General features: G+C 40.3%; 1 protein-coding gene across 1 annotated transcript in view; it reads left to right on the top strand.

The window, feature by feature from the left end:
* tap1 (transporter 1, ATP binding cassette subfamily B member) overlaps positions 1-27460 on the top strand; it is a 39686-nt gene that overhangs the window by 1183 nt on the left and 11043 nt on the right. Inside the window, exons 2-5 of the mRNA XM_031891410.1 lie at positions 1381-1898; positions 3017-3131; positions 4803-4933; positions 9807-10012. Coding sequence (XP_031747270.1) covers positions 1394-1898; positions 3017-3131; positions 4803-4933; positions 9807-10012 — 957 coding nt within the window. The 5' untranslated portion in view covers positions 1381-1393. The remainder of the gene's footprint in view (positions 1-1380; positions 1899-3016; positions 3132-4802; positions 4934-9806; positions 10013-27460) is intronic.

The raw sequence follows: 27460 nt of genomic DNA, 5'->3' as shown, positions 1-27460 counted from the left end.
GAGAAAAAGGAAATCAGTTTTAAAATTCTGAATTATTTGATTAAAATGGAGTCTATGGGAGATGGGCTTTCCGTAATTCGGAGCTTTCTGGATAACGGGTTTCCGGATAAGGGGTCCGATAGCTGTATTTTAATTAGGGATGCACCGAATCCAGGATTCAGTTCGGGGTTTTTCCGAAGGATTTGGATTTGGCCAGATCCATGCTCCTGGCTGAACTGAATTCAAATCCTTAAAATCAGTTTTTGTCATATAAACACAAAAGCAGAAAATATTTCGTCATGCACGCCTTTTAACCCTTCCGATCCTAATTTACATATACAAATTAGCAATTGGATACCGTTCTGTATTCAGCCAGATCTTTTACAAAGGATTCTGGGTTCAGCCGAATCTGAAAATAGTGGATTTGGTGCATCCCTAATTTTAATGTTACAGTTATAGTGTGGGTGCTGTGGTTTTTGACATATGATTTGGTGCCAGAGCAGAACTGGAACAGTGGAAAGTGAATTTCTGCCATTGTACCACGCATTAGCCAACATGTGTATCAGGGGTGTCTTTCACCTGCAGATAACTGTACGAAAATATTGGTACATGTATAAAGTCTAGGGCTCATTTATGAGGGTGTGCAAAATAACAAGTCACTGGGTCATACTCACCTGCATCTGAGGGGAGAGGGGGGCAGCCTCGGGGAGCCCGGAACACAAATCCGGCACTGTTTACACTATCAGATGCAGGCAAGTTATTGTTTAATGTTTCACCTGATTCTGGGAATCTGGTTTTGCTTACTCAAATGCATTAGATCTTTTCATGTGTCCGGACACATAAGTTGCGTGGAAGATTTTTTCTTTCAGGCTCCTTACTTTATCTATAAATAGAGAAGCGGCAGTGTAAGATTGCGGGCAGGGAGGGTGAGCGGAAGAGCTCAGCCCGAACCCGCCCGACCCGAGGGTTAACTTGTGGGTTCCGCGGGTATCAGGCCAACCCGCACATCACTACTGGTGATGCAGGCAGCTACTCTTAAGTAAGTTACTTTAGGCTAATGTTATTTAATACTACGTATTTGGAGCACTGTGGTAGTGGTAGACGCGATGGTGCTGGGTTCTAAATTTTTAAGTGGTTTTATGAAATTTCTTTCTGTTAAAAGGCTTTTTTTAACCAATAAAATTGTGCCTGATTATTATACCTAGGCATGGCTCTATATAAAAGAAGTATTTTACAGTTTTTATGTAGAGTTATATTTGTAAATGTAATCGCTATAATCAGTATTTGTTGTTTTTGTTCAAAGAGATGTATATTCAAATATGGGGGCATATCGGGGTAGCCTAATCCACTACATTTAATTCTCCATTGCACCTTGGCATAACTCAGTTGTTCTCTTTGCAGATTCAAGCTCACCATGAATCCCTTCTGGACTCTGAGTTGTCTTTTTGCAATTGATATTGCCACCTTGCCCTTAATAGGATCATTTCTCTCTCACATCTTACCTTCAGATCTCCCTCTAATATTACCTTGGCTGGTTGGCTTGTCACGGTTGCTGTTTTTGATCTTGAGTTTACGTGTACTCAGTAGAAGCTTCAGGCTCCCATTCCACAGAGATCATCTAAACCTGTACTGCACTGTACTAAGTCTGCTTGTTCCTATTTATATTAGTCTCACCTCTTTAGTGAACCCACATAGAAGTGCCAATCTGCTTTACAGCTGGACTCACTGGGTCATCTTGTTCTGGTGCTACCTGCTCACACTGATTTCAGCAGTTGTTGTGCACCAGCTGTTACCATACAGCACTGAGAAGAAAGATGCTGAAGTGACTGCTGCTTCTTTGGGCCGATTAATTGCCCTCCTAAAACCCTATATATTCAGGTTTTTGCTTGTGGCATTCTTTCTGGTCCTGTCATCATGGGGTAAGTAAGAGTTATAAATATTCTCTACTTAAAAAAGTGCACTGTAGAAGTGCTTAAGTTGCATAGCATTTAAAAGATTTACAATCAATAAAAATGGCTAATGATATGCATTTGCACAGTCATAGGAGCTGGAGGATGTGTGACATGGTTGTGCATTTTCTGTCTTATAATGGTTTATGAGATTAACGGTTTATGAGATATTTGCAGTTTTGGACTGCAAACACCAGTCCTTTGCCTGCAACCCTAACAGATTGTGCTACTTTAAGAGCCAAATTTCCTTATTTTTTTTACCTACTCCAATGCCAAAGAGGTAAGCATGGAGCGGGTGAAGGGGACAGCAGCAGCCCCAGAAACAGCCCTGGCTACCTGCATAGTCAGTTAACCATAGGGCCACTGGCACTGACATCAAAGAGAGCTGAGATATTTGTATTTCAAAACTGGAAAATTAATGTAAAAAATGCAAATGCAATTAAAGTTGTTTTAAAAGCTTCTATAAGCACTTACGCTGTTATATTTTATTTTTAGTTTAGATCCCCTCCTTTAATTCAATGAAACATACTTCATAATCCACAAAGGTTTTAGGACTCTCTTGGCTTGATATTGATAATAACACATGGTAAATTACATATCAGGGATATGGAGATATCTTAGTAAATATGCCCCCTAGTGATGGTCTGCTCCTAACACTTATTACTACAACTGTAGTTAGAAAACATATCACAGTCCTATGAGTCTTAAGAGAATATTATAAACTTTTAGCAATTCTTACTTATAAGTTTATCAGTTAGCTGGTGTACTGTTTATTCTAGTTGATATCTAGCATTTTTCAACCTGAGAGAACAAGTGGGTGCTGAGCTTTATGATGCCTTGGCAGAAACTGTCTTTATTAGTCTGTGATTAGTCAGCTATTAAACTTATATGCAGGTATAAAATAAAGACAACTACTACATGTTGTATATTTTAGTTTTGAAAATGAATATATATTTGAAAGAAAGAGCCAATACTTGCCTGCAAGGAGTAAACTTGTAGGGCAGTATTCCACAAGAAAATGATGATCTTCTCCATGTGATCTAGCTGTACCCAATATATGTTTCTAAACTTTCTTTTCTCTTTTACAGGAGAATTAGCTCTCCCCTCTTACACTGGGCATATGACAGACTGGATAGCCAACAAGAAGGACCCCTCATCCTTTACAACAGCAATCATAGCAATGAGCTTGATCACAGTTGCAAGGTGACAATAGAAGTGGAACAGTATTATAAGAACACACATGAATACAACCACAACATTTTGAGACTTGAGCATTTCACTCACAATGAATTCAGGTGTTGTGCTACCTTTGTATCCTAAAGTTATTAGATCCTGACCTGGCAACCAGTAGATCACACTAACAATTCACATACACCTTCATTAGACCACACTTATGGTGGTGATACTTTCCAGTCAGAAGCTTAATTTACAAAAGTGGTGCATTGTTCAATTTTCACCTTGTTTTTTATGAACAGTGCAGCATCTTCTCAAAACTGCATTATAAAAATACAGAGCTGTCAACCTGGCACAAAGGGTTGCTGTGGATGAATGTAGTGCGCAAATCATATTGTGGCAATTTTTTCATGGGCATAGCTGGAAATGACTTCACAGCAACTGTGCACTTCTGCTTCTGAAGCCGCCAAATACCCCCTGAACATGCACGCATGCCAGTGATGCCAATGGAGGCTTACTGCACATGCTTGCTGGGAAAATCTACAGAAAGTCTGGGGCAATTAGGTATAATGACTGGAGACCAGGGAGAGGGGCCCAAATTGAGTAGTTTGCTACAAAATGAGGGGGGCTTGACAGCTATGAGAGTGGCTGCACACTTAATTACACTTGTTACAACTGCTGCTAACTGCTGCTTGGTAATCTGTACACTAAGGTGCAGATTTATCAAAATGTGAGTTTAGAGTTTAATACATAAAAACCCACCCACGTTCTGTTCATTCCTATGGGATTTTTAGAAGCGTATTTTTCAATGGGTGAAAGTTAGAACTCACCATTTGTATAAATACACTTCTAAAAATCCCAGAAGTATGAATAGAACGTGGGTGAGTTTTTATTCGAGCTTTATGTATTAAGCTCTAAACTCACATTTTGATAAATCTACCCCTATGTAGAGTATGCATTTTTTTAAATCACACACAACATGTAGTAAACATTTTTGGAGTGGGTATGGTGTCATTTACAGGAAGTATAGCTACCAGCATTAGCTCTGATTCCATGAGTAGCGGCTAAAGAAACAGACCAGGCTGTGGATAATTCCAGGGTTGTGTCAATGTGTGCACTTGCGCATCATTTTTCCCAGCAGGCTGGGTGGGTGCATTGGTGTTAATTAAAAGTTGGAGGCACATCTAGGTTTCCATTCACTTTAGAACTTTTCACTTGCAATCATAAATGAGCCTTATGCCTATGGCATATATGGCATGAACTAATTGGCCTCCTAAGAATTCTGTTACTTTTTATAGAAAAAAAACCCTGTTAGTCACTTAATTATGCATGTTTATACATGTGTGAGACACTGGCTTTATTACCCATATTATCATAATAAATTAGAATTAGACTATTTTATGTGGGAATGAAAGGTCCTTCTCATGTCACAAAAAACTGTTTATTCAGATAAATAAATACAACTGTTTTCTGATAAAGAAAAAAAATAATATAAATCCTATTCATCTTTGCTTTAAGAGAAAATACTGATAAAATGAAGCTAGCTGTAGAAAATAAGTTTTTATGTTACAAGGGAGGTCATGCAACCCTAACATGTACTGTATGATGTGGGATACATTTTACTACTTCATATATTAAAAAGTAATTTATATTTGTGTTGAGTTAAAGTAATTTTTTAACAGTGTGGTTCTGTTTTTGCAGTGCGGTGGCAGAATTTGTTTGTGATTGTATCTACTTTATGACCATGAGTTTGATACACAGCCATACTCAGGGACTACTCATCCGTTCTGTCTTGAGGCAGGAAATCACATTCTTTGATTCTACGTCAACAGGTACCATAATATTATCTTCTGTTTCTTAGTGTAAAATATCTCAGAACATAAAGGCAATTAAATACACAAGTACATGGTGTCGGAATAGAAGTGAGAGAAAGTAGAGAATAGAAGCACAAAGGAAGAGGAGATAACAGAAAGACAGATAATAAGGAAGAAACGTGTAAAGGGAGAGGTAGCACAAATCAACAAGTGCCAAAGGAACTTTACCTAAAATATATAGAGTTAACTATGAAGGCCCATACCCCTTCACAAAACTTTCCCATATGTAATTACAGGCAGTAAGTTTGCCCAGGAGCAGTAATACATATCAACCAATAAGATGTTTGGTTTTACTTCCCTATCCATGTTGAACATGAGCTCTGAGAGACAATTTTTTATGTAGAAGGATTTTCACTATTGGTTATCCAGTGGAGAACCGTTTGGGCATTAATGGGATGGTAATGGCATTGCATTCTGCATGTATGTGAGGCTGCTCTATTTTCATGATTTTATGCTGTTATGCAGTAGAATAGTTGATTTGTTCTCCAGTTATGGTCTTGATAGTGCATTTTTAATACCAGCTGGAAAAAAAACATTCCCAAGTGAAGAATGTTTTACTAGAAATGGGAATTGTGATCACTATTACTGAAGCATATCAGCTCTTAAGAGGAGCCCAAACAGTTTTATTTAATGTGTACCATACCAGGTGTTAGGATGTGGTACAGGATTAGCACAAAGTCATATTAAGCAGATAAGTAATTATGGATTGAGGAGCGTATGGGAGCGTATAGCGTTTCTTGTATTTCCCCATGCCTTGGCTTGGCATCCTTGTCTGAAAAGTGTGTTGCATGTTCCTGAAAGCAGTTTGTTATATTCTGCTTTCTGTCTGATAATTCTGTGCTTTCTTTGCCTGGAAGGTTCTATCAAGGGATTTAACTACAGAGAAAGCATACGGTCACAGGGGGGGGGCCCAGAAGTGTAAAGGGGCCAGTGAGGCCCTAATTAGTGAGCAATTGCAATACATCCTGATAGAATAAGTCAGCTTGTAGAAGGAGCAGGCAGTTGTTACCACAAATTACCACACACTGCAGAACAATGTTTTTAATTTACTAAGCTGTACCTTCAAAGCACAGACGCTGCATACGATCTTCTACTTCAAATATTCATTTTCTGTCTAGCACACCACGCATACATACATACAGTCATGTTGTTATTTCAGGCCACAATATTTGGTAGGTTTTCACAAATGGAATAGCTTCCTTTTCTTTAGACTGACACACTTCTTCCTCTTCACCAGCCTCTGAATCACTGTCCCAGCAATCCAACACTCTCCAACATTCCATATTCCCCCCCCCCCCCCCCCCGTGGCTTATGAAATATTAACACACTGTTGCCGTCTAGTGGCCATGTTAACAAATGACAGCCTTTAGCGTTATTAAAGGGGAATCATCATGACATTTAATTGCAGAGTATAAATAGTTTATGTAAAAATAAACATTTTCTTATATATAATTTTTTTTATTCTGTATCATTATGAAGTAAGAGATGAAATTCCCTATATCTGTAGCTATTGGAATCCCCCAATAGTGAGAGCTCTCTTTTTATCCACTGCTTGCAAAGTTAGTATGTGAAGTTATCAGTGCGTGCTGTATGCGTTATGAATATTGCCCACTTTTTTCTAGCCCTGAATATGTAGTCAACCAGTGACTGACTGCAAAGTTTGGGAACCCTGACTTAAATAGTGTGAGAAAGGCAGCAGTATAAATATAAACCAATGAAATTCAACTTTTTCTAACCTTTAACCTTAATCCCCCAGTGGCCAACTGTGAAAAGTTTGGGAACACTGGCGTCAAACGTGTGAGAATTTCAGCACTTTAAATTTCCCCATTAAAATCAATGAAATAAATCTTATTGACTGTCTGTGACTCCGCCCACTTTTTTCAAACCTTGAATTATTGTCACCTAGTGACTAACTCTGCAAAGTTTGGGAACCCTGGTGTAAATAGTATAAGAATGGCAACATTTTAAATTTAAAACAAAAAAATTCAATAGATGAAATCTGATTGGCTGTTGGTTGCCCCACCCACTTTTTCACACCTAAAAATGCAGTCCCCTAGTGACCATCTGTGACACTAGGGACACTGGTGTTAATACTGTGAGAATGGCAGCAGGTTGAATTTCCCTATTGAAAATCAACAGGTAAAATCTGATTGGCTGTTGGTGGCTCCAACCAATTTTTCTAACCTTGAACCACTGTTACCTGGTGCCAACTCTACAAAGTTTGGGGATCCTGGCATTTGTAAGGTTCCTGACAGCAGACTTTAAATGTAGTGACTTGTGGGAGCCCTCCTGCCAGGACAAAGACGTAATTACGGGAACAAGAAGGACACAACAACTATGGAAGTTCAAACTTGTTCAGTTTATTCTTACGTGATCATAGCTTTTATACCCCTTGTGTAACAAAGAGATCATTATAAAAAAAGATGGAGTAGAACCTCATTAGCTTCAAGGATGGCCTTCAAGGATGGCTAATGCGGGACAGGAATTTTAAGGCGGACACAAGGAGTAGAACATGCATTAGTGCATAGATAAGATTAAGTTGTTTCTCAAGGCTTATATTTCGTAAGGTGCAAGCTGTGCAAGGGTACTATTTGGGAAAAACAACTATTATGGGATGTTCAAGCCTTGCTGTTTGCTGTTACAAAATGGAGATACATTTCTAAAATGGAGTATGATATGCTAAGCATCAAAGTGTATCAAAGTATCAAAATACATGCATATATGAATATATGATTATATCGATATGAGAATATAGGATATTATATCAAAACCCACAGCATTATTACTGTGAGAATGGCTGCAGGTTGCATTTCCTCCATTGAAAGTCAAAAGATAAAATCTGATTGGCTGTTCATAGCTCCACCCACTTTTGGGCATGATTCAAGTTTGGGGGATGTAGCTTCAAAGCTGTAAGATTGGCAGCAGTTTAAATCTTACCATTAGAGTAATTTGGTGAAATTTGATTGGCTGTTCCTGGCTCCTCCCACTTTGGGTCATCCAACAAATGTTGCTGTTTAATTTGGGGTGATCCCATGATTATCTTATTAAAGTTTGGGGGGGTGTAGCTTCAAAGCTGTCAATGGGAAAATTGGGGTGTTCGGAGCTGCACCACAAAAAGACGGGGGCGGAATTGCTTAGAAAAGCACAAGCAACCTGCTACGCTATAGGATGAAGAAGTGTGGGGAGTTTGGGTGTTGTACCCCTACTGTAGGAGGAAGAATTGGAAGAATAAGCTGAAGTGGAAGAACAGTATGTTGGGTTTTTCAAACCAACGTAATAATATGGAATGACCAGGAAAAGAAAAAATATCACATAACTCCTGATTTTCCTTCTATTGGGTTTAGGTAAAAGGAATATCACATATAGCAGTGCTGTCCAACTGGCGGCCCGCGACCCCCCTCTGTGTGGCCCCCCACCTGTCTGGCTGCTTTGATGGCTTACCTTTGAGTAAGCATTAAATGGTATCAGTACTGAGATTAACTGCCCCCTGCATGGTTCTCACCTCAGATTCAGGCTGTAATCCCTCTGTATTGTTTAAAAATGTAATCCCCTGTGTTTTTCACACCTTTTAGTTTCTGCATTGTTCACCCCCTGCAGTGTTCACACCTCAGGCTCAGACTGTAATCACTCCCATTGTTCACTTCTTCACACCTCAGACATAGGTACTGTAGGCAGAGTATGGCACATACAGCCAGTTTAGGGCAGGTAGAGTATGGCACACACAGCAAGGGTAGGGCAGGTAGAGTATGGCACACACAGGAAGGGTAGGGCAGACAGAGTATGGCACATACAGTCAGGGTAGGGCAGGCAGAGTATGGCACATACAGTCAGGGTAGGGCAGGCAGAGTATGGCACACACAGACAGCATAGGACAGGTAGAGTATGGCACACACAGGAAGGGTAGGGCAGGTAGAGTATGGCACACACAGGAAGGGTAGGGCAGACAGAGTATGGCACATACAGTCAGGGTAGGGCAGACAGAGTATGGCACATACAGCCAGCATAGGGCAGGTAGAGTATGGCACACACAGGAAGGGTAGGGCAGGTAGAGTATGGCACACACAGGAAGGGTAGGGCAGACAGAGTATGGCACATACAGTCAGGGTAGGGCAGGCAGAGTATGGCACACACAGACAGCATAGGACAGGCAGAGTGCTGCCTGTGTATGACATACTCTTCTTGCCCTATGCTGCTTGTGGGAGGTGAACCTGGCAGGGGTTTGTTGTGGGAGTTTGTTAGCAGTTGGAAATAGCCATTAAATGGTCCCAAAGGTGTGTAATTATGTACTGGGGGTTGCTCTGCTATCCACAGGGGAGAAGGAGGCATATGGAATTTAAGGGTATATCTTAATATGACATAATTCTTTCACATATGAATGATGGTTGATATCCCCGCAGTGAGGACCAAGCATTTGGGATTTTGCTGTGCTACCACCATTGTGATAAAATAGGTGTGGTTTGAAGTGGGTGTGGTTTCAAAAAGGGGAGTGGTCAAAACTGGCTTCCATTAGCGGCCCTCCGCCATGTATGCTAGAGAAATTCCGGCCCTCTGCACCGCAGAAGTTGGACAGCACTGACATATAGGATACAATTTTTCCATCTTTTGGCGGGTTCCTGTTTACATGAGCATGTGTGACTTTTTATTTATTTTGAGGGAGGTGCTGCTGCTGATAGTGAGAAGTATCACTATAAGTACAGTATAAGTATAGTTTAGGTTTAACTTAATTTTGGCATTTGCAATGAGACAGTGCATATACATAATATATATACAGTACATATACATAACATATATAATATATACATATATAAAGAGTTAACTGCTTCTTTTTCAGGTGATATCACATCTCGTGTTACCACAGATACGATAACAATGGCAGAATCTTTGTCCAGTAATCTGAGCTTGTTAATGTGGTATTTTATGAGACTGGTATTACTCCTCACTTACATGGTTATGTTATCTACAAAACTGACCTTCTTCACCATTTTGTGTCTTGGCATCGTCATACTTGTACCAAAACTGTCAGGGACCTTTTATCAGGTAAGATCCCATGCCATGAACTTTAATGTCTTATCATTCATTTTCACTTTTAAGTTCACTCCCAACCCCAACATGTGTGCCTACCTTTATTGTAAAATAATTTTTAACTTTCTTTTCACCGTTATGTTTTTTTCTAACTAATAATATTGATATCAGGTTTTATTTTTAACCCTTTAAGTGCCAGCCGAATTCGTCATTTCGGTTCCCCCCAGTGCCAGACGTTTTTTAAGCATTTTGTACTCATTCACTTTAACAATGTTTTTTGGTAGGAAAACCTCCATGAAACTAGGGAAATTATATATCGTTTTTTTCGTCACTAATTGGGCTTCGACATACATACCAAATTTTATAACTTTTCTGGAGATATGATGTGTATTTTGGGTGAAATATGTAAAAAAAAAAAAAAATTTGGAAAAATTTCTGTATATTTTGAGGTTTTTTTCCATAGAAAAGTTAATTTTGCACAATTTTTTTTGTCGTTTGTAAAAGCCCTGATACTCCCAAGTCCAACGATACCAAATATGTGGTGGTACCCCACAGTTCCTGTCCAGAAGTAACCCCCAAACTAAAGCAATACTTAGTACAATATCACACCAGAACAAAGCGGAAAAGCGCTTGTAACAGTTAATGCAGCATAACTTACATGTAAATCTAAAATATCCCCTCATGTTTGGTATCTTTAGAAACTACAGACCTTCAGGTTTCTAGGTGCAATGTAGTTTTCTCTCAAAAGCCAAATACTTTTTGTCAGTGCATTGTGCAATTTGGAGCTTTTTTTGACATTTTTTTTTTTTTCTAAAACGTAAACTTGGACGCATGATCAAATGTGGATTTGACAAAAAAAAATCTCATAAAAATTTTCTAACAAAGGCAAATTTGAAAGACAAACTTCTCCTGAATAAAATGATGCCCCATATGTATGGGTGCACATAAAGACATGGGCACCAAACACTCCAAAGCAGGGGCAATGCATAAAGGCAATTATAGCTAAAAATGTGGGGGCTGCGCTCTATGTGCACTACCTGCAGTTTTTCAGTGTTACCCCCCCCTACCTGTGAAATAACCCCCACAAACTATATATTTCTGAAACGTGCACACCTTCAGCTATTCAGAGACACCACTCTTCTCTTTCTACATGGAAAATTGTGGCCGCAGTCCCTTGCAGAAGTCAGCGCTTTGGTCAGAAATCAAGGAAAAACCAGATACAAACCTAGATTTCTCTCCAAAATCTCCATGGCAACTACCAAAAACTTACTAACCATCAATCTGCAAGTTCCCCTGAATAAAACGATACCCCATATGTATGGGTACACATAAAGACGTGGCCACCAAATGCCCCAAAACAGGGGCAATGTATAAGGGCAATTTCAGTTGAAATTTTGGGGGCTGCGCTCTATGTGCACTACCTGCAGTTTTTCAGTGTTAACCCCCCCTACCTGTGAGATAACCCCCACAATCTATATATTTACGAAAAGTGCACACCTTCAGCTATTCAGAGACACCACTCTCCTCTTTCTACATGGAAAATTGTGGCGGCAGTCCCTTGCAGAAGTCAGCGCTTTGGTCAGAAATCAAGGAAAAACCAGATACAAACCTAGATTTCTCCCCAAAATCTCCATGGCAACTATCAAAATCTTACTAACCATCAATCTGCAAGTTCCCCTGAATAAAACGATACCCCATATGTATGGGTGCACATAAAGACGTGGCCACCAAATGCCCCAAAACAGGGGCAATGTATAAGGGCAATTTCAGTTGAAATTTTGGGGGCTGCGCTCTATGTGCACTACCTGCAGTTTATCAGTGTTAACCCCCCCTACCTGTGAAATAACCCCCAAAATCTATATATTTACGAAAAGTGCACACCTTCAGCTATTCAGAGACACCACTCTTCTCTTTCTACATGGAAAATTGTGGCCGCAGTCCCTTGCAGAAGTCAGCGCTTTGGTCAGAAATCAAGGAAAAACCAGATACAAACCTAGATTTCTCCCCAAAATCCCCATGGCAACTACCAAAATCTTACTAACCATCAATCTGCAAGTTCCCCTGAATAAAACGATACCCCATATGTATGGATGCACATAAAGACGTGGCCACCAAATGCCCCAAAACAGGGGCAATGCATAAGGGCAATTTCAGTTGAAATTTTGGGGGCTGCGCTCTATGTGCACTACCTGCAGTTTTTCAGTGTTAACCCCCCCTACCTTTGAGATAACCCCCACAATCTATATATTTACAAAAAGTGCACACCTTCAGCTATTCAGAGACGCCACTCTTCTCTTTCTACATGGAAAATTGTGGCCGCAGTCCCTTGCAGAAGTCAGCGCTTTGGTCAGAAATCAAGGAAAAACCAGATACAAACCTAGATTTCTCCCCAAAATCTCCATGGCAACTACCAAAATCTTACTAACAATCAATCTGCAAGTTCCCCTGAATAAAACGATACCCCATATGTATGGGTGCACATAAAGACGTGGCCACCAAATGCCCCAAAACAGGGGCAATGCATAAGGGCAATTTCAGTTGAAATTTTGGGGGCTGCGCTCTGTGCACTACCTGCAGTTTTTCAGTGTTAACCCCCCCTACCTGTGAGATAACCCCCAAAATCTATATATTTACGAAAAGTGCACACCTTCAGCTATTCAGAGACACCACTCTTCTCTTTCTACATGGAAAATTGTGGCTGCAGTCCCTTGCAGAAGTCAGCGCTTTGGTCAGAAATCAAGGAAAAACCAGATACAAACCTAGATTTTGGTCAGAAATCAAGGAAAAACCAGATACAAACCTAGATTTCTCCCCAAAATCTCCATGGCAACTACCAAAATCTTACTAACAATCAATCTGCAAGTTCCCCTGAATAAAACGATACCCCATATGTATGGGTGCACATAAAGACGTGGCCACCAAATGCCCCCAAACAGGGGCAATACATAAGGGGGGGCTGTGCTCTATGTGCTCTACCTGCAGTTATATAGTCTAAACACCCCCATACCTGTGAAATAACCCCCGCAAACTATATATTTCCAAAAAGTGCACACCTTCAGCTATTCAGAGACACCACTCTTCTCTTTCTACATGAAAAATTGTGGCCCCAGTCCCTTGCAGAAGTCAGCGCTTTGGTCAGAAATCAAGGAAAAACCAGGTACAAACCTAGATTTCTCCCCAAAATCTCCATGGCAACTACCAAAACCTTACTAACCATCAATCTGCAAGTTCCCCTGAATAAAACGATACCCCATATGTATGGGTGCACATAAAGACGTGGCCACCAAATGCCCCAAAACAGGGGCAATGCATAAGGGCAATTTCAGTTGAAATTTTGGGGGCTGCGCTCTATGTGCACTACCTGCAGTTTTTCAGTGTTAACCCCCCCCTACCTGTGGAATAACCCCCACAATCTATATATTTACGAAAAGTGCACACCTTCAGCTATTCAGAGACACCACTCTTCTCTTTCTACATGGAAAATTGTGGCTGCAGTCCCTTGCAGAAATCAGCGCTTTGGTCAGAAATCAAGGAAAAACCAGATACAAACCTAGATTTTGGTCAGAAATCAAGGAAAAACCAGATAAAAAACCTAGATTTCTCCCCAAAATCTCCATGGCAACTACCAAAAACTTACTAAACATCAATCTGCAAGTTCTCCTGAATAAAACGATACCCCATATGTATGGGTGCACATAAAGACGTGGCCACCAAATGCCCCCAAACAGGGGCAATGCATAAGGGGGGGCTGTGCTCTATGTGCTCTACCTGCAGTTATATAGTCTAAACACCCCCATACCTGTGAAATAACCCCCGCAAACTATATATTTCCAAAAAGTGCACATCTTCAGCTATTCAGAGACACCACTCTTCTCTTTTTACATGGAAAATTGTGGCCGCAGTCCCTTGCAGAAGTCAGCGCTTTGGTCAGAAATCAAGGAAAAACCAGATACAAACCTAGATTTTGGTCAGAAATCAAGGAAAAACCAGATAAAAAAACCTAGATTTCTCCCCAAAATCTCCATGGCAACTACCAAAAACTTACTAACCATCAATCTGCAAGTTCCCCTGAATAAAACGATACCCCATATGTATGGGTGCACATAAAGACGTGGCCACCAAATGCCCCCAAACAGGGGCAATACATAAGGGTGGGCTGTGCTCTATGTGCTCTACCTGCAGTTATTTAGTCTAAACACCCCCATACCTGTGAAATAACCCCCGCAAACTATATATTTACAAAAAGTGCACACCTTCAGCTATTCAGAGACACCACTCTTCTCTTTCTACATGGAAAATTGTGGCCACAGTCCCTTGCAGAAGTCAGCGCTTTGGTCAGAAATCAAGGAAAAACCAGATACAAACCTAGATTTCTCCCCAAAATCTCCATGGCAACTACCAAAAACTTACTAACCATCAATCTGCAAGTTCCCCTGAATAAAACGATACCCCATATGTATGGGTGCACATAAAGACGTGGCCACCAAATGCCCCAAAACAGGGGCAATGCATAAGGGCAATTTCAGTTGAAATTTTGGGGGCTACGCTCTGTGCACTACCTGCAGTTTTTCAGCGTTAACCCCCCCTACCTGTGAAATAACCCCCAAAATCTATATATTTACGAAAAGTGCACACCTTCAGCTATTCAGAGACACCACTCTTCTCTTTCTACATGGAAAATTGTGGCTGCAGTCCCTTTCAGAAATCAGCGCTTTGGTCAGAAATCAAGGAAAAAACAGATACAAACCTAGATTTTGGTCAGAAATCAAGGAAAAACCAGATAAAAAACCTAGATTTCTCCCCAAAATCTCCATGGCAACTACCAAAAACTTACTAAACCTCAATTTGCAAGTTCCCCTGAATAAAATGATACCCCATATGTATGGGTGCACATAAAGACGTGGCCACCAAATGCCCCCAAACAGGGGCAATGCATAAGGGTGGGCTGTGCTCTATGTGCTCTACCTGCAGTTATTTAGTCTAAACACCCCCATACCTGTGAAATAACCCCCACAATCAATATATTTACGAAAAGTGCACACCTTCAGCTATTCAGAGACACCACTCTCCTCTTTCTACATGGAAAATTGTGGCCGCAGTCCCTTGCAGAAGTCAGCGCTTTGGTCAGAAATCAAGGAAAAACCAGATACAAACCTAGATTTCTCTCCAAAATTTCCATGGCAACTACCAAAAACTTACTAAACATCAATCTGCAAGTTCCCCTGAATAAAACGATACCTATGTCTGGTTGCACATAAGTACATGGCCGCCAAACCTGAAAATGCATAATATTGGGGCTGCACTCTATGCACCCCTTTTTTTTTGCCTGCACCCGAATGAATGGAATACGCTCGGGTGCAGGCACATGTAGCCGATATACGCATGAAAACGTGTGAGAATGCAAAGTCTCGCGTTTTCATGCATATATCGGCTACATGTGCCTGCACCCGAGCGTATTCCATTCATTCGGGTGCAGGCACATGTAGCAGGCGTAGGGCTGAATTTTCGGCAAGCGTTTTTCCGCTTGCTGAAAAAATCAGCCCTACGCCATGTGTGGCATCAGCCTAACCCTTGGCAATAGAAACTACCAGAACAATCTTAGCACCTCTGGACCTTTCTAGAACAACTGAAATCAAATGAAGTTAAAATGGAATAAAACCACTAAAAGCAATCAAAGAACAATAATTGCAATGAAATCGGTGGTCAGAGCCCTGGATCCACCAATGTCACTGCAAAAGCAACCTTTTTGGGGCACTAAACACACAATAAAGAACAATGCAAAGATAAAACACCATAAAATCAGTAAAATCCAATAAAACCACCTAAACCAACAGAAGAACAATAATTGCAATGAAATTCGTGGTCAGAGCCCTGGATCCACCAACGTCACTGCAAATTCAGCACCCAATAGCAATAAAAAAAGTTACAATACAGTACAATAATAAAAAAACAGAAATCAATTATGAAAATGCCAAAAAAACACTAAAATGCAACCAAATAAATCAGATAATTATAGAGCAAGATCAGAAATAAAGTTTTAGTAAAAAAAAAGACTGCCAAAGAAAGCAAAGAAAGAAAGAAGAGAAAAGAAAGATAGAAAAAAAAAAAAAAAAAAAAAAAAAGTGTAAGTGTAAGTGTGTGTGTAAGTGTCTGTGTGTGCTTGGGAAAGTTGTAAATAAGTGTGTATGTGTGCAAAAGTGTAATAATGACAAAGATAGAAGAAAAAATTGAAAAAAAAAAAAAAAAATTTTAGACAGTTGAGATAGAAATAAGCAAAATAAACAGTGGTAGAGAGTTGTAGTTCAGCTTACCCAAGGCAGGCAGGCGATCAGGGGCGATCAATCTGGCAGGAAGGCAGCAGGAAGGCAGCAGGGGAGCTCTATCAGGTCCGAAGTGCGCAGCAGGAATGAGGAGCCGACAGTAGGCGGCGCTATTTAAAGGGACAGCAGTGGACACGTCATCATCGCGTGTCCACTGCTGTCATTGGCTGGCGACGCGATCGGGGGACCGGATCGGTGAGTATGACTGTTCTTGCTCGTTGCCTAGGGGGTTGTGAAGGGTTTACAAGCGCTGCGCTGCTTTAAAAGCCAGCGCAGCGCTTGTAAACCTGATAGTGCTGTAGGACGTAGATTCTACGTCCTGTGGCACTTTGGTCCCTTGCTACCCAGGACGTAGAATCTACGTCCCATGGCACTAAAAGGGTTAAAGCCAGAAGGTAGTCTTACCTCTCATGTTAATGCTATATTTCAATTTTCCCCCATAAAGGGGGTGTACATCAATGTAAACACATTTTTAAACATGAGTAGAATTTATACTTAAAATACATTCTGCCTGTTCATTTAATTAAAAATAAAAAGATATTTTGTTTTATCACTTAAATTGTAGGTCTATGGGACAGGGACTCCCTTATGTCTCTTGCCACATGGCACTTTATATCCAGAACTCTGAAAATGTAAATGTATTTATTGCAATATCTATCCTCTTTGTATTATTTACTATAAAAATGCACAGTGCTGCATATAATTGTTATATATACATACATTATAAAGCAGTAATGGAATATTGTTTTGCTTGTTTGTACCTGTTTTGTCAAAAGCACCTATAATATATTTGGGAGCACTCCTAGAATATTACCAGGTTTTAGCCCTCCCCATTACTCCTTTCTTGTCTTACAGATAAGCAGAAGCCCTTTATGTATGGGGATTAGCTATGCACTGTTTAAATGATTTAGTACCTTGCAAGAACCAGAAAATTGTCAACATGGAGTAGCTCAAATTTATCAAAGTACAAGTATGGGACCCCTTATCTGGAAACCCATTATCCAGAAAGTTCCGAATTACGGAAAGGCCATCTCCCATAGACTCCATTTTAATCAAATAATTCACATTTTTAAAAATGATTTCCTTTTTCTCTGTAATAATAAAACAATACCTTGTACTTGATCCCAACTAAGATACAATTAATCCTTATTGAGGGCAAAACAATCCTATTGGGTTTAATTACTGTTTAAATAATGTTTTTAGTGGACTTTAGGTAGGAGATCCGAATTATGGAAAGACCCCTTATCCGAAAAACCCCAGGTCCCGAGCATTCTGGATAATGGGTCCCATACCTGTATAATAATTACACAGTGTCGTTAGCAAATTAAGTTTCAACAGATCACCAAATAGAAAGGCTGGTACTAGGTGTGGTCACAGAGAAGGTGGCATGATATGCTGCTATATTTAGGAAACTCTAAACATACACTGCCAGCCTTGTTGCAAACAGTGACAGGTTTTGGCGATTTCACAGGTCTTGAAAATTTCTCACATAAATGAGAATAAATAGTTAATGTTCACTTTAAATCCATTTCCAGAAGGCAACCATCAGGTGGCGGGCAATTTACAGGTGGTTGATTGTTTTAAATATTTGAGTTTTGCTATACACAGTGACCTCCATGTATACACTAGTCTTGACAGGCCTTAAAGGAGAAGGAAAGGCTAATAAAGAGTTAATCTCAAGCTGCAGGCATACCTTCAGTTGTCTCAATAGTGCCCTTAAGTCTCCCCATATTTCACCTGTTCAGATGATCAGAAGCCAGACAGGAAGAAAAAACGCTGAGCTGTGTAAAGAAAGTTCCCATAATGCCTCGCTCCTGCACAGACACCCAGACCAAGTGAACATGCTCAGTTAGTTAGACAATGGGGGACATTTACCAATACCCGAACGCTCGGAGCGTTCATACGAACGCTGAGCGTATTCTCTGCGATTTTTTCGCGCTAGCGCGAAAAATTCGGAAAGGCTCTGCCACTGTTCACAATGGTTCGGTATGAAAATTCCGTGACTTTCGGATCGCCAATACAATATTATCGTGACTAATACGATTTTTTCATGACTAATACGATTTTTTCGTAAGCATTTTCGTGATATTTGTGATCTTCAGAAATTTTCGTATCCAATCCGAATTTTTCCCATTCGGGATTCGAATTCGGGTTTTGATAAATGTGCCCCTATGAGTCAGCTTCCTGCTGATTGGCTCAGATCCACATTCCTAGGGGGGGAGTGAGTTCTTAGCATTCTTGAGGGAGGGGGGAGCAGCAGAGAGGAGAGAGCTGAAAGCTGCCTGTCTGTGGCAGAGGAAAACAGACACAACTAATCTTTTGACAGAGAAGTCAGTGCAGCGTTTCTGTGAGTGCTTATGGCTGTATTTACATAGACCTTTCTGATAAAGCTTACTTAGTTTTTACCTTTCCTTCTCCTTTAAGCACAAAGCAAGATATCTGGTAGACCCTTCCACTGTCACTGACAGGAAGAGTGAATATTTTTTAAATGATTTTTTACCAAAGTTCTTGTACACATTACACAACTCACCCATTACTAACTGTGCCCTTTGGTTCAAACAAGTGGGGAGACTTTCTGTTGGCAGGGGGTCATCTGCAGATAGCCTTTGTTCCCTGGCTTGGCTTACTGGATCTTAAATTATACTTCCTTACCAGTCAGTTTTTGCTCATTTGTAGATTGTTGGTAATTTTACTTACCAGAACCTTATCTTATATAACAAGAATCAGAGATAAACGGCTGCTTTATTGTAAGTCAAAAATGGAAAGCATTCAGCCATCACAAAAGGCTTCAAATGTGGCTTTACAAGTAACAGCTTTTATAACAAATACAAATTACATGAGATGCACAAAGTCACTAGTAAGAATCCTATAGGTTAATGCTAACCCACCTAAAGAATCCCATTGGCCAAATCTAGTCCACTCAAAGAATTTATGCATAGACAGCATTTACACCATGGCATGCTAACTACTAAAACTGCAGGGCAGAGATAAGGGAAATTAAGCCAAGTCATCTTTTTCTGTACAGCTTTTGCCTATGCAAGGAATGGTTTATGTATCTGTATTATTTACTATATTTGTGTATTAAGTATCCAAATATATCTCACCTGCCTTAGGTTGTCTTTCAGGTGACACCTATGGTGGTCTTAAGCCAGTCTGGACTGATAGCAGAAGGCTGTTCTAAGATGCCTTAAACAGTTACCTACTTATTATACTGGTGTAGGCCCTTTGGAGCATTGTTACTTATTATACCAAGGCCTAATTTAAATTCCAGTCACGACCTGGACTCAGGTGTCCCTCCAGAACTTACCCATGATCAGTGAATGTCTCCATCAGGATCAACCCCCAAATTAGATAACCAAACCACTATCTTAGAAGCAGCAGATATGCAGTAGGGTCTAGATACTATACAACCCACAACAAATAAGCATAATGTTATCCACTCCTTTCAAAAAGTCTTGGGTATGGCACTGGGAGGCCCCATAGTGTGGTCGGTATGGACTCCTTTATGGGAAAATACTAATCTATCCCCATATCAGCTTGTTCCTTGACAAATTGCTGAGTTAGGGCTCTGGCACACGTGGAGATTAGTCGCCCGCGACAAAACTCCCTGTTCGCGGGCGACTAATCTCCCCGGATTGCCATCCCACCACCGAAAATGTAAATCGCCAGTGGGATGGCATACGCGGCGGCGCAAGATGCCTCAAAAGAAACTTGCGCGATTTCAGTGAAATCGCGCCGCCGCGTATGCCATCCCACCGGCGATTTACATTTTCGGTGGTGGGATGGCATTTGGGGGAGATTAGTCGCCCGAGACACAGGAGATTTGTCACGGGCGATTAATCTCCCCGTGTGCCAGAGCCCTTAAACATGGTATTAAACCCCTAGGGGATATTGTTAAAGATGGTGAATATAAATTATTCCTGGCACTCAGACAAGAATTCTATGAGGTGTCCTTTGTTTACATTTTTTACATTTTGTCTAAAAAAATACATTCTGTATACAAAGAACAATCCCCAGTACACAGAATGAATGTGTGGCTATATACACTGGTAACAAATATACAAAAGACATAATTCTGAGAATAAAATCAATTTTAAGCACAAAAGGATTTTATTATATTACAAACTCCATTCTGTAAATTTTAACAAGCATTCTGTCTCACAAATGTATAACATCCATACAGCAGAACCATTTATTTACAGAATGAATTATGTAAAACAAAACTTTAACAAAATATATAATGGTGTAACTGACTAGAATATTGCAAGCTAGATTTTCACAACAAAATACAGTCAGGTCCATAAATATTTGGACAACCTTTATAATGCTCTGGCAGGCCTTTACCGAGCACATAAAGGCTAAAAAGACCAGGCCAAAAAAAATTTCCTGCTTGAAACGGGTCCTTGGTGCTAAAAAGGTTGGGGACCACTGGCATAGATGATGTGTGGCCTGATATATTGGGCGCCCTCTAATGTCTACTGTGCTGCATGACAATAACCATTAGCAAAAGGGTAGCTGTTAAACACTACAGGTTCTTAAATGGAATGTCTTACAGATGGATGAGAACTATAATGCTGTGCTGATTCTGTTGTACAAAACTGATCAAATGATGTTTGTATGGACTGTGCAGCTAAAAATTAATTTTAAATTAAAATTTTTAGAAAGATACCTGCTCAAGCTTAGGGAGTGGGAGTAGAACCCTGAGGGGCAAATTTGTGACATGGGGGGGGGGGAGGGGGTGAGACAACAATGTAGAGGGAGGAGTGGTGATGCAGAAGGAGTTGGACCAGTGATATAGGTAGGCAGGCTGGGGGTCGGGCAACAGAAACCTTGTATGTATGGGAAATAACAACCTGGCTTTACTAGGAATTTTGGCCAGGTTGAGGGTAGGTCGGAGGTAGAATGACAGGTAGACTGGTAAATACTGGCCCTGGCCTTGCCTGGTATTTTACTAGATATGCTGGCAAAATACTGGCCAGGTAGCAACCCTACCACTGACAAGTCAATTAAACACAAGATATTAATTGCATTATTTTAAAAAACCGTAACAGAATAACCTCTGCAATATGAAGTTGCACAAGTTTGCCTAATTCCCCCACTGTAGTAGTGTCCCTTAATAAGCTTTGTAGATGATTGTTAGGCTCACATGTCTGTCCTCCTTATAGCCATAATATTGCACCAGTTAGCTGATAGCACTCTATTAATAATGTGCTTAGCTATAGTTTAACTACTACATAATACATGTAGCCATGTGATTCAGCCACTTCAGAACTTGATGCAGACAGGCTGGTTGTATAGTATGATGTGTAAGCCTTATGAGCAGTATCCTATATAGCTGTAGTACAACTACAATATACATGGGTACTATGTCTTGCAGTCATCTACAAATTTTTTTAGGGTCACTACTATGGCAGGGAAATTATGTAAAGTTGTGAAATTTCATGTTGTAGTGTAATGATGTGAATCAGCTGGTATCCTTGGAGGGAGGAGTTACATTGCTACTATAAATATCTGGTGTATTGTACTTTACCAAGGAGCCCCTCACCCATAAGTAGTTATGCTGTTAATATTAGGGGGGGTTTAATACGATAGAATTAGGTGATTGTGTTTTATTGACTTGTATGTTAATGAGGGGATATTAGGCCTATTATAATGGTGGGTTGGGCTGGGAGGTAATAGGAATAGCGTCTCACCTTAAGTTATCATATTAATGTTTTGTTGTTTTGTTTTCTTTAAAGCTTATAATCAGGAACCAAATCCCTAGAAACATCATTACATCAGTGTTGTGGCACAGCATCAGTACAGCACTATATTTCTCATCCATTTGGATTAAAAACCTACAACACAGCAGACATTAGAGGGCGCCCTCTATGACCGGCCAGACAGTATCCTCAGCACTAGGGCTAATGCAGCCTTGTGGGGCAGAGCTGGTAGCTTTTCATCTTGTTAAACAAAGCCTACAAACAAATCCATTTGTGGGGGGGGGGGGGGGAGGGTCAACACTTAATAGACAAATTAAAACAGTGGGAAGACCAGTAAATTTACTCCAGTTAAAACCTGCATATTATTGGATAATGAATATGCTTGTTTCTTATTGGCCCAGTAATTTGAGTGACAGTGTTGTTTATTTTGTTGATAGAATGAATTCTGTGCTATAGTATCTTGCTTTCTGTCACAAGCATCTATTTTGTCATGAAAATCTAGCTGGAATATGCTAGTCAGTTACACCATTATATATTTTGTCGAAGTTTTGTTTTACATAATTTATTCTGTAAGTAGCTTTACACATAACTGGTTTTGTTGTATGGATGTTATACATTCATGAGAATTGTATTGATATCCTTTTGTGCACAAAATTGATTTTTGTTCTCATTCTTCACTAGAAATATATAGTTTGTTTATTTTTTACCAGTGTATATGTCCACACATTAATTCTGTGTACTGGGGATTGTTTTTTGTATATAGAATGTATCTTTGTAGACAAAATGTGCTTTTGACAAATGGCACCCCATAAAATTCCAACTCCCTGTCCAACCGAAGCTTGCATTTCAAACACAGTTCCCCTCTAGGCCACTTAGGGTTGCCACCTCTGTGAGCTTTCTTCTCTGGGCAGGGGGAGGGCGGTGATGTAACAGGGGGCGTGCTGTGACATCACTGGGTGGGGAAGAGGTAGAGCAGTGACATCACAGGGGCAGGGCAATTTCAGTGAGTCCTGCCTGGTTTTCCTAATTTAGAAAACAAGGCAGGAGGTTTTGACTCGGGCAGCCCTTTTCGAAAACTGGGCTGTCTGGGTTAAAACTGGACAGGTGGCAACCCTAAGGCCAGTGCAGCTTAAGGAAACATACTTAGAAGTATGTCTGTAGGTCTGCATAAACCACTTTCAATGTGTTTTGCACTATGCAAGCAGAAACAGTAAACTAGATTGATAAAATCAAACAAAAGTGGAAAAGGGACATCCCTGAATAAGCAGATGACACGTAGAAGGATGCTTTCCAGAAATTCTCTGACTTAACTATTTCTATGAGAGATCAGTTCATAAAAGTATAATTCCTGAACAGAGTGTACCTTGCCTCTTACTGGTTGGCAAAACTATACCCCTCTGCTTTTGATTTTTAGGGGCAGATTCATCAAAGAGTGAAATTAGAGCTCACCACAGAGAAATTCCCACTTTCTATTCATTCCCATGGTATTTTGGGATGTGGTGTTTAGGGCAGTATGTATCAGTGGGTAAAATTTAGAGTTCACCATTTAATAAAAACATTTCTAAAAATCCCACAGAAATGAGCAAATAGTGGGTACATTTTATTTGTGGTATGTTCTAATGTCACAATTTGATAAAGCTGCCCCTAATAGCATAGGAAATTTCTTCCATGTATTCTGGGACTGCCCAGAAATCCTAAAGTTCTGGAGGGAAATACTGAAATACATGGTCAAACAGCTTAACTTTCATGGTATCTACTCCCCTCTTCTGGGCCTGCTCTGGATAGTAACAGACCTCACACCTGCCCCACAAACTAAACTATGCTGTCTGCAATTACTTTATTATGCTAAAAAAGCAATATTGCTGCTATCCCCTCTATAGATTTATGGAAAAATCTGGGCAATGACTAGTCAGAAACTAACTTACATAGCCAGAGGATGTCCCAAAAAGTGTAATGCAGTTTGGGGCACATGGATAACAATGCAATGATAACTCTGTGATTACTGTATATTTGTGCTTACTAGGAATGTGAATTGAGGCCCTAGAGACTCTTAGCTTTTTCCTTTCACACTCTTTACTTTCTGCCTTCCTTTTGAATTTTTAGACGAAAAACATTTAAAAAGAAATAAATAAATAATAGTAAATATATATATGTATATAGCCTTGCATGCTCTTGCACACTTCTCAGAAGTTCTGGATGTGTCATTCACTCGGGCCTAGAGTTGGGGCATTTTATCAGTTGCTCCACCCCCAGCCTAATCTGAGAACCAAGAGAAACTGCACTCCTGGGAAGCATGACAGAGTGTCACTAAGCTATGTGTTTGTTGCTATTTAAAAGGAAAAAATAATGACTTGAAATGTGTCAGTATCACTTTAATTTTGATTAAATGTTGTGGTGCTGTGTTTGAGAGTATCACTACCTGGTTGGAGGCAGCCCTCACAAATTTTAAAGGTCAAATAGAAAAGTCAAAAAATCAACCATCAAAACTGAAAAATACTGGCAGACATTAAATTATTATCTGCCTGCAGATTAAAGTCTTAAAAATAACAAATTGGAGGATGTTTTGGCCATTAATAATTGCTATACAACAATTGTACAAAAGTGACGTCTCAAAAATGTATTGTAGGTCACCCAAGGATACTGTCAGATACACAATACATACAGATATTATTATTAGCCGCTTGATATTTTCTAATCTGTCTGATCGACTAAACAACTGTTCAGCATGGCACGAAAATTATTGAGATGGTAATTTGGAGCCCACACACTGTCCAAAAATTGTATGAAACTACGTTGAAGGCACTAAACTTAAAGCTGGCTATATGCACACCGATAGTATTGTACGAAACCTGGTTTTGTACAATATTCGGTGTGTGTTTGACAGATTGACAAGATGACCGATATCGTAAAAGCTTCAGATATCGGTCGTCTTGTCGATCAGGCGGGTCAAAAGATCACTGTTGAAGGCGCCTGAGCAAAATCTGCGTTTAGAGCTGAATTGTCAAGTGGAGGTAGAAATCCCTATTGTTTCTACCTCTTCAGCCCTGAACGTCAATGGAGGGATCGAACGATCGTTATTGGTATTTGTATGGCCACCTTTAGGCTAATGTAACTAACCACTCGGAAATGGCTTTCCACCAACAACAATAGGAGTCCGAAGGTGCACAAAATTTCCTCCTGCAGGCAACTTCTTGTTACTTTGGAAAGTCGAAGCGATGCATAGGCCTTGCCACCAGCGACTTCTATTGCTTAACTTGGCCCAGTACTCGCAGGCAGCTTGTGTTAGGAGCGAAGTGTGAGTGGTCCAACCATTCTTGACTGACATCTAAAATGTAACCCTTACTTGCCCATCTTTCTTATCTGAAAAAACTTGCTTTTCTGAGCAGCAGCAATCAAGTTATTAAGCACAAAGGCCCAGCAATTTGAAACATACATGTCAAGTGAGCTGGCAGGTGATGTGGGAGTTGTAGTTAAACAATAACTTTAGGGCATCCACTGGAACATTCCTATGAAATTAAAATTTGGCTTTTGTATAAATAAATGTTAGAGGAACAATAACTTGTGTTACTGTTTGTGCAATAACATTGTAGTCACTCTCTATACAGTATGTTTGCAAGAAAACAATATATGGGCATTTCTTTAGGCTAATGTCCCATGCAGATATTTAGTCACCCCCGATAAATCTCTGCTACCACTGGTGACTAATCTCTCGAAAAATGACTTTCCACCGGCAACAACACAAATTGCTGGTGGAAAGGCCTACACATCGCTTCGATTTTCTTAAGTCGCACAAAGTTTCTTTCTTTGGAAAGATAGATCTCTGCTACAGCGGGCAACTAAATCTATCCATGGGACATCAGCCTTAGAATACATGGACTGGTTTCAGGCAGGGATATAATTATCATTCACTGGAATTTTATTTTTCTTTTTACTTTGTTTCCAAACTGGAAACCACAAATCTAAAAGAGACCACTCAGAAGGCAGATCAACCATGTCAGGGCAAAACAAAAATCCATCAGGAATTTAAAGGAGAAGGAAAGGCTAATAAAGAGTTAATCTCAAGCTGCAGGCATACCTTCAGTTCTCTCAATAGTGCCCTTAAGTCTCCCCATATTTCTTCCATTCAGATGATCAGAAGCCAAACGAGAAGAAAAAACGCTGAGCTGTGTAAAGAAAGTTCCCATAATGCCTCACTCCTGCACCAAGAGCAAGACAGTGTACATGCTCAGTTTGTAAGACTAGGAGGAAGCTTCCTGCTGATTGTCTTAGATCCACATTCCTAAGGGGGGGGAGTGAGTTCTTAGCATTCTTGAGGGAGGGGAGAGCAGGAGAGAGGAGAGAGCTGCGTCTCTGGACAGAAAAACAGACACAACAAATCTTTTGACAGAGACACACACAGTTACCTGTGCAGAGGTCTGTAATATTGCTGTAATTAATGTGTCACGGTTTGATTTGACTGGCAGCGGATCTAAGCCTGCTGGTGGCAGCACAAAACCCAAATGCAAAAGAGCCTGAAGTGCTGTGCATATGTAGATATACAGTGGCTTGCAAAAGAATTCGGCCCTCTTGAACTTTTCCACATTTTGTCACATTACAGCCACAAACATGAATCAATTTTATTGGAATTCCACGTGAAAGACCAATACAAAGTGGTGTACATGTGAGAAGTGGAACTAAAATCATACATGATTCCAAACATTTTTTACAAATAAATAACTGCAAAGTGGGGTGTGCGTTATTATTTAGCCCCCTGAGTCAATACTTTGTAGAACCACCTTTTGCTGCAATTCCAGCTGCCAGTCTTTTAGGGTATGTCTCTACCAGCTTTGCACATCTACAGACTGAAATCCTTGCCCATTCTTCTTTGCAAAACAGCTCCAGCTCAGTCAGATTAGATGGACAGCGTTGGTGAACAGCAGTTTTCAGATCTTGCCACAGATTCTCGATTGGATTTAGATCTGGACTGGGCCATTCTAACACATGGATATGTTTTGTTTTAAACCATTCCATTGTTGCCCTGGCTTTATGTTTAGGGTCGTTGTCCTGCTGGAAGGTGAACCTCCGCCCCAGTCTCAAGTCTTTTGCAGACTCCAAGAGGTTTTCTTCCAAGATTGCCCTGTATTTGGCTCCATCCATCTTCCCATCAACTCTGACCAGCTTCCCTGTCCCTGCTGAAGAGAAGCACCCCCAGAGCATGATGCTGCCACCACCATATGTGACAGTGGGGATGGTGTGTTCAGAGTGATGTGCAGTGTTAGTTTTCCGCCACACATAGCGTTTTGCATTTTGGCCAAAAAGTTCCATTTTGGTCTCATCTGACCAGAGCACCTTCTTCCACATGTTTGCTGTGTCCCCCACATGGCTTGTGGCAAACTGCAAACAGGACTTCTTACGGTTTTCTGTTAACAATGGCTTTCTTCTTGCCACTCTTCCATAAAGGC

The sequence above is a fragment of the Xenopus tropicalis genome, chromosome 8 (assembly GCF_000004195.4).
Source record: "Xenopus tropicalis strain Nigerian chromosome 8, UCB_Xtro_10.0, whole genome shotgun sequence".
NCBI lineage: Eukaryota > Metazoa > Chordata > Amphibia > Anura > Pipidae > Xenopus > Xenopus tropicalis.
Note: the sequence above shows the minus strand (reverse complement) of the source record. Positions and strands in the feature narration are given on the sequence as shown.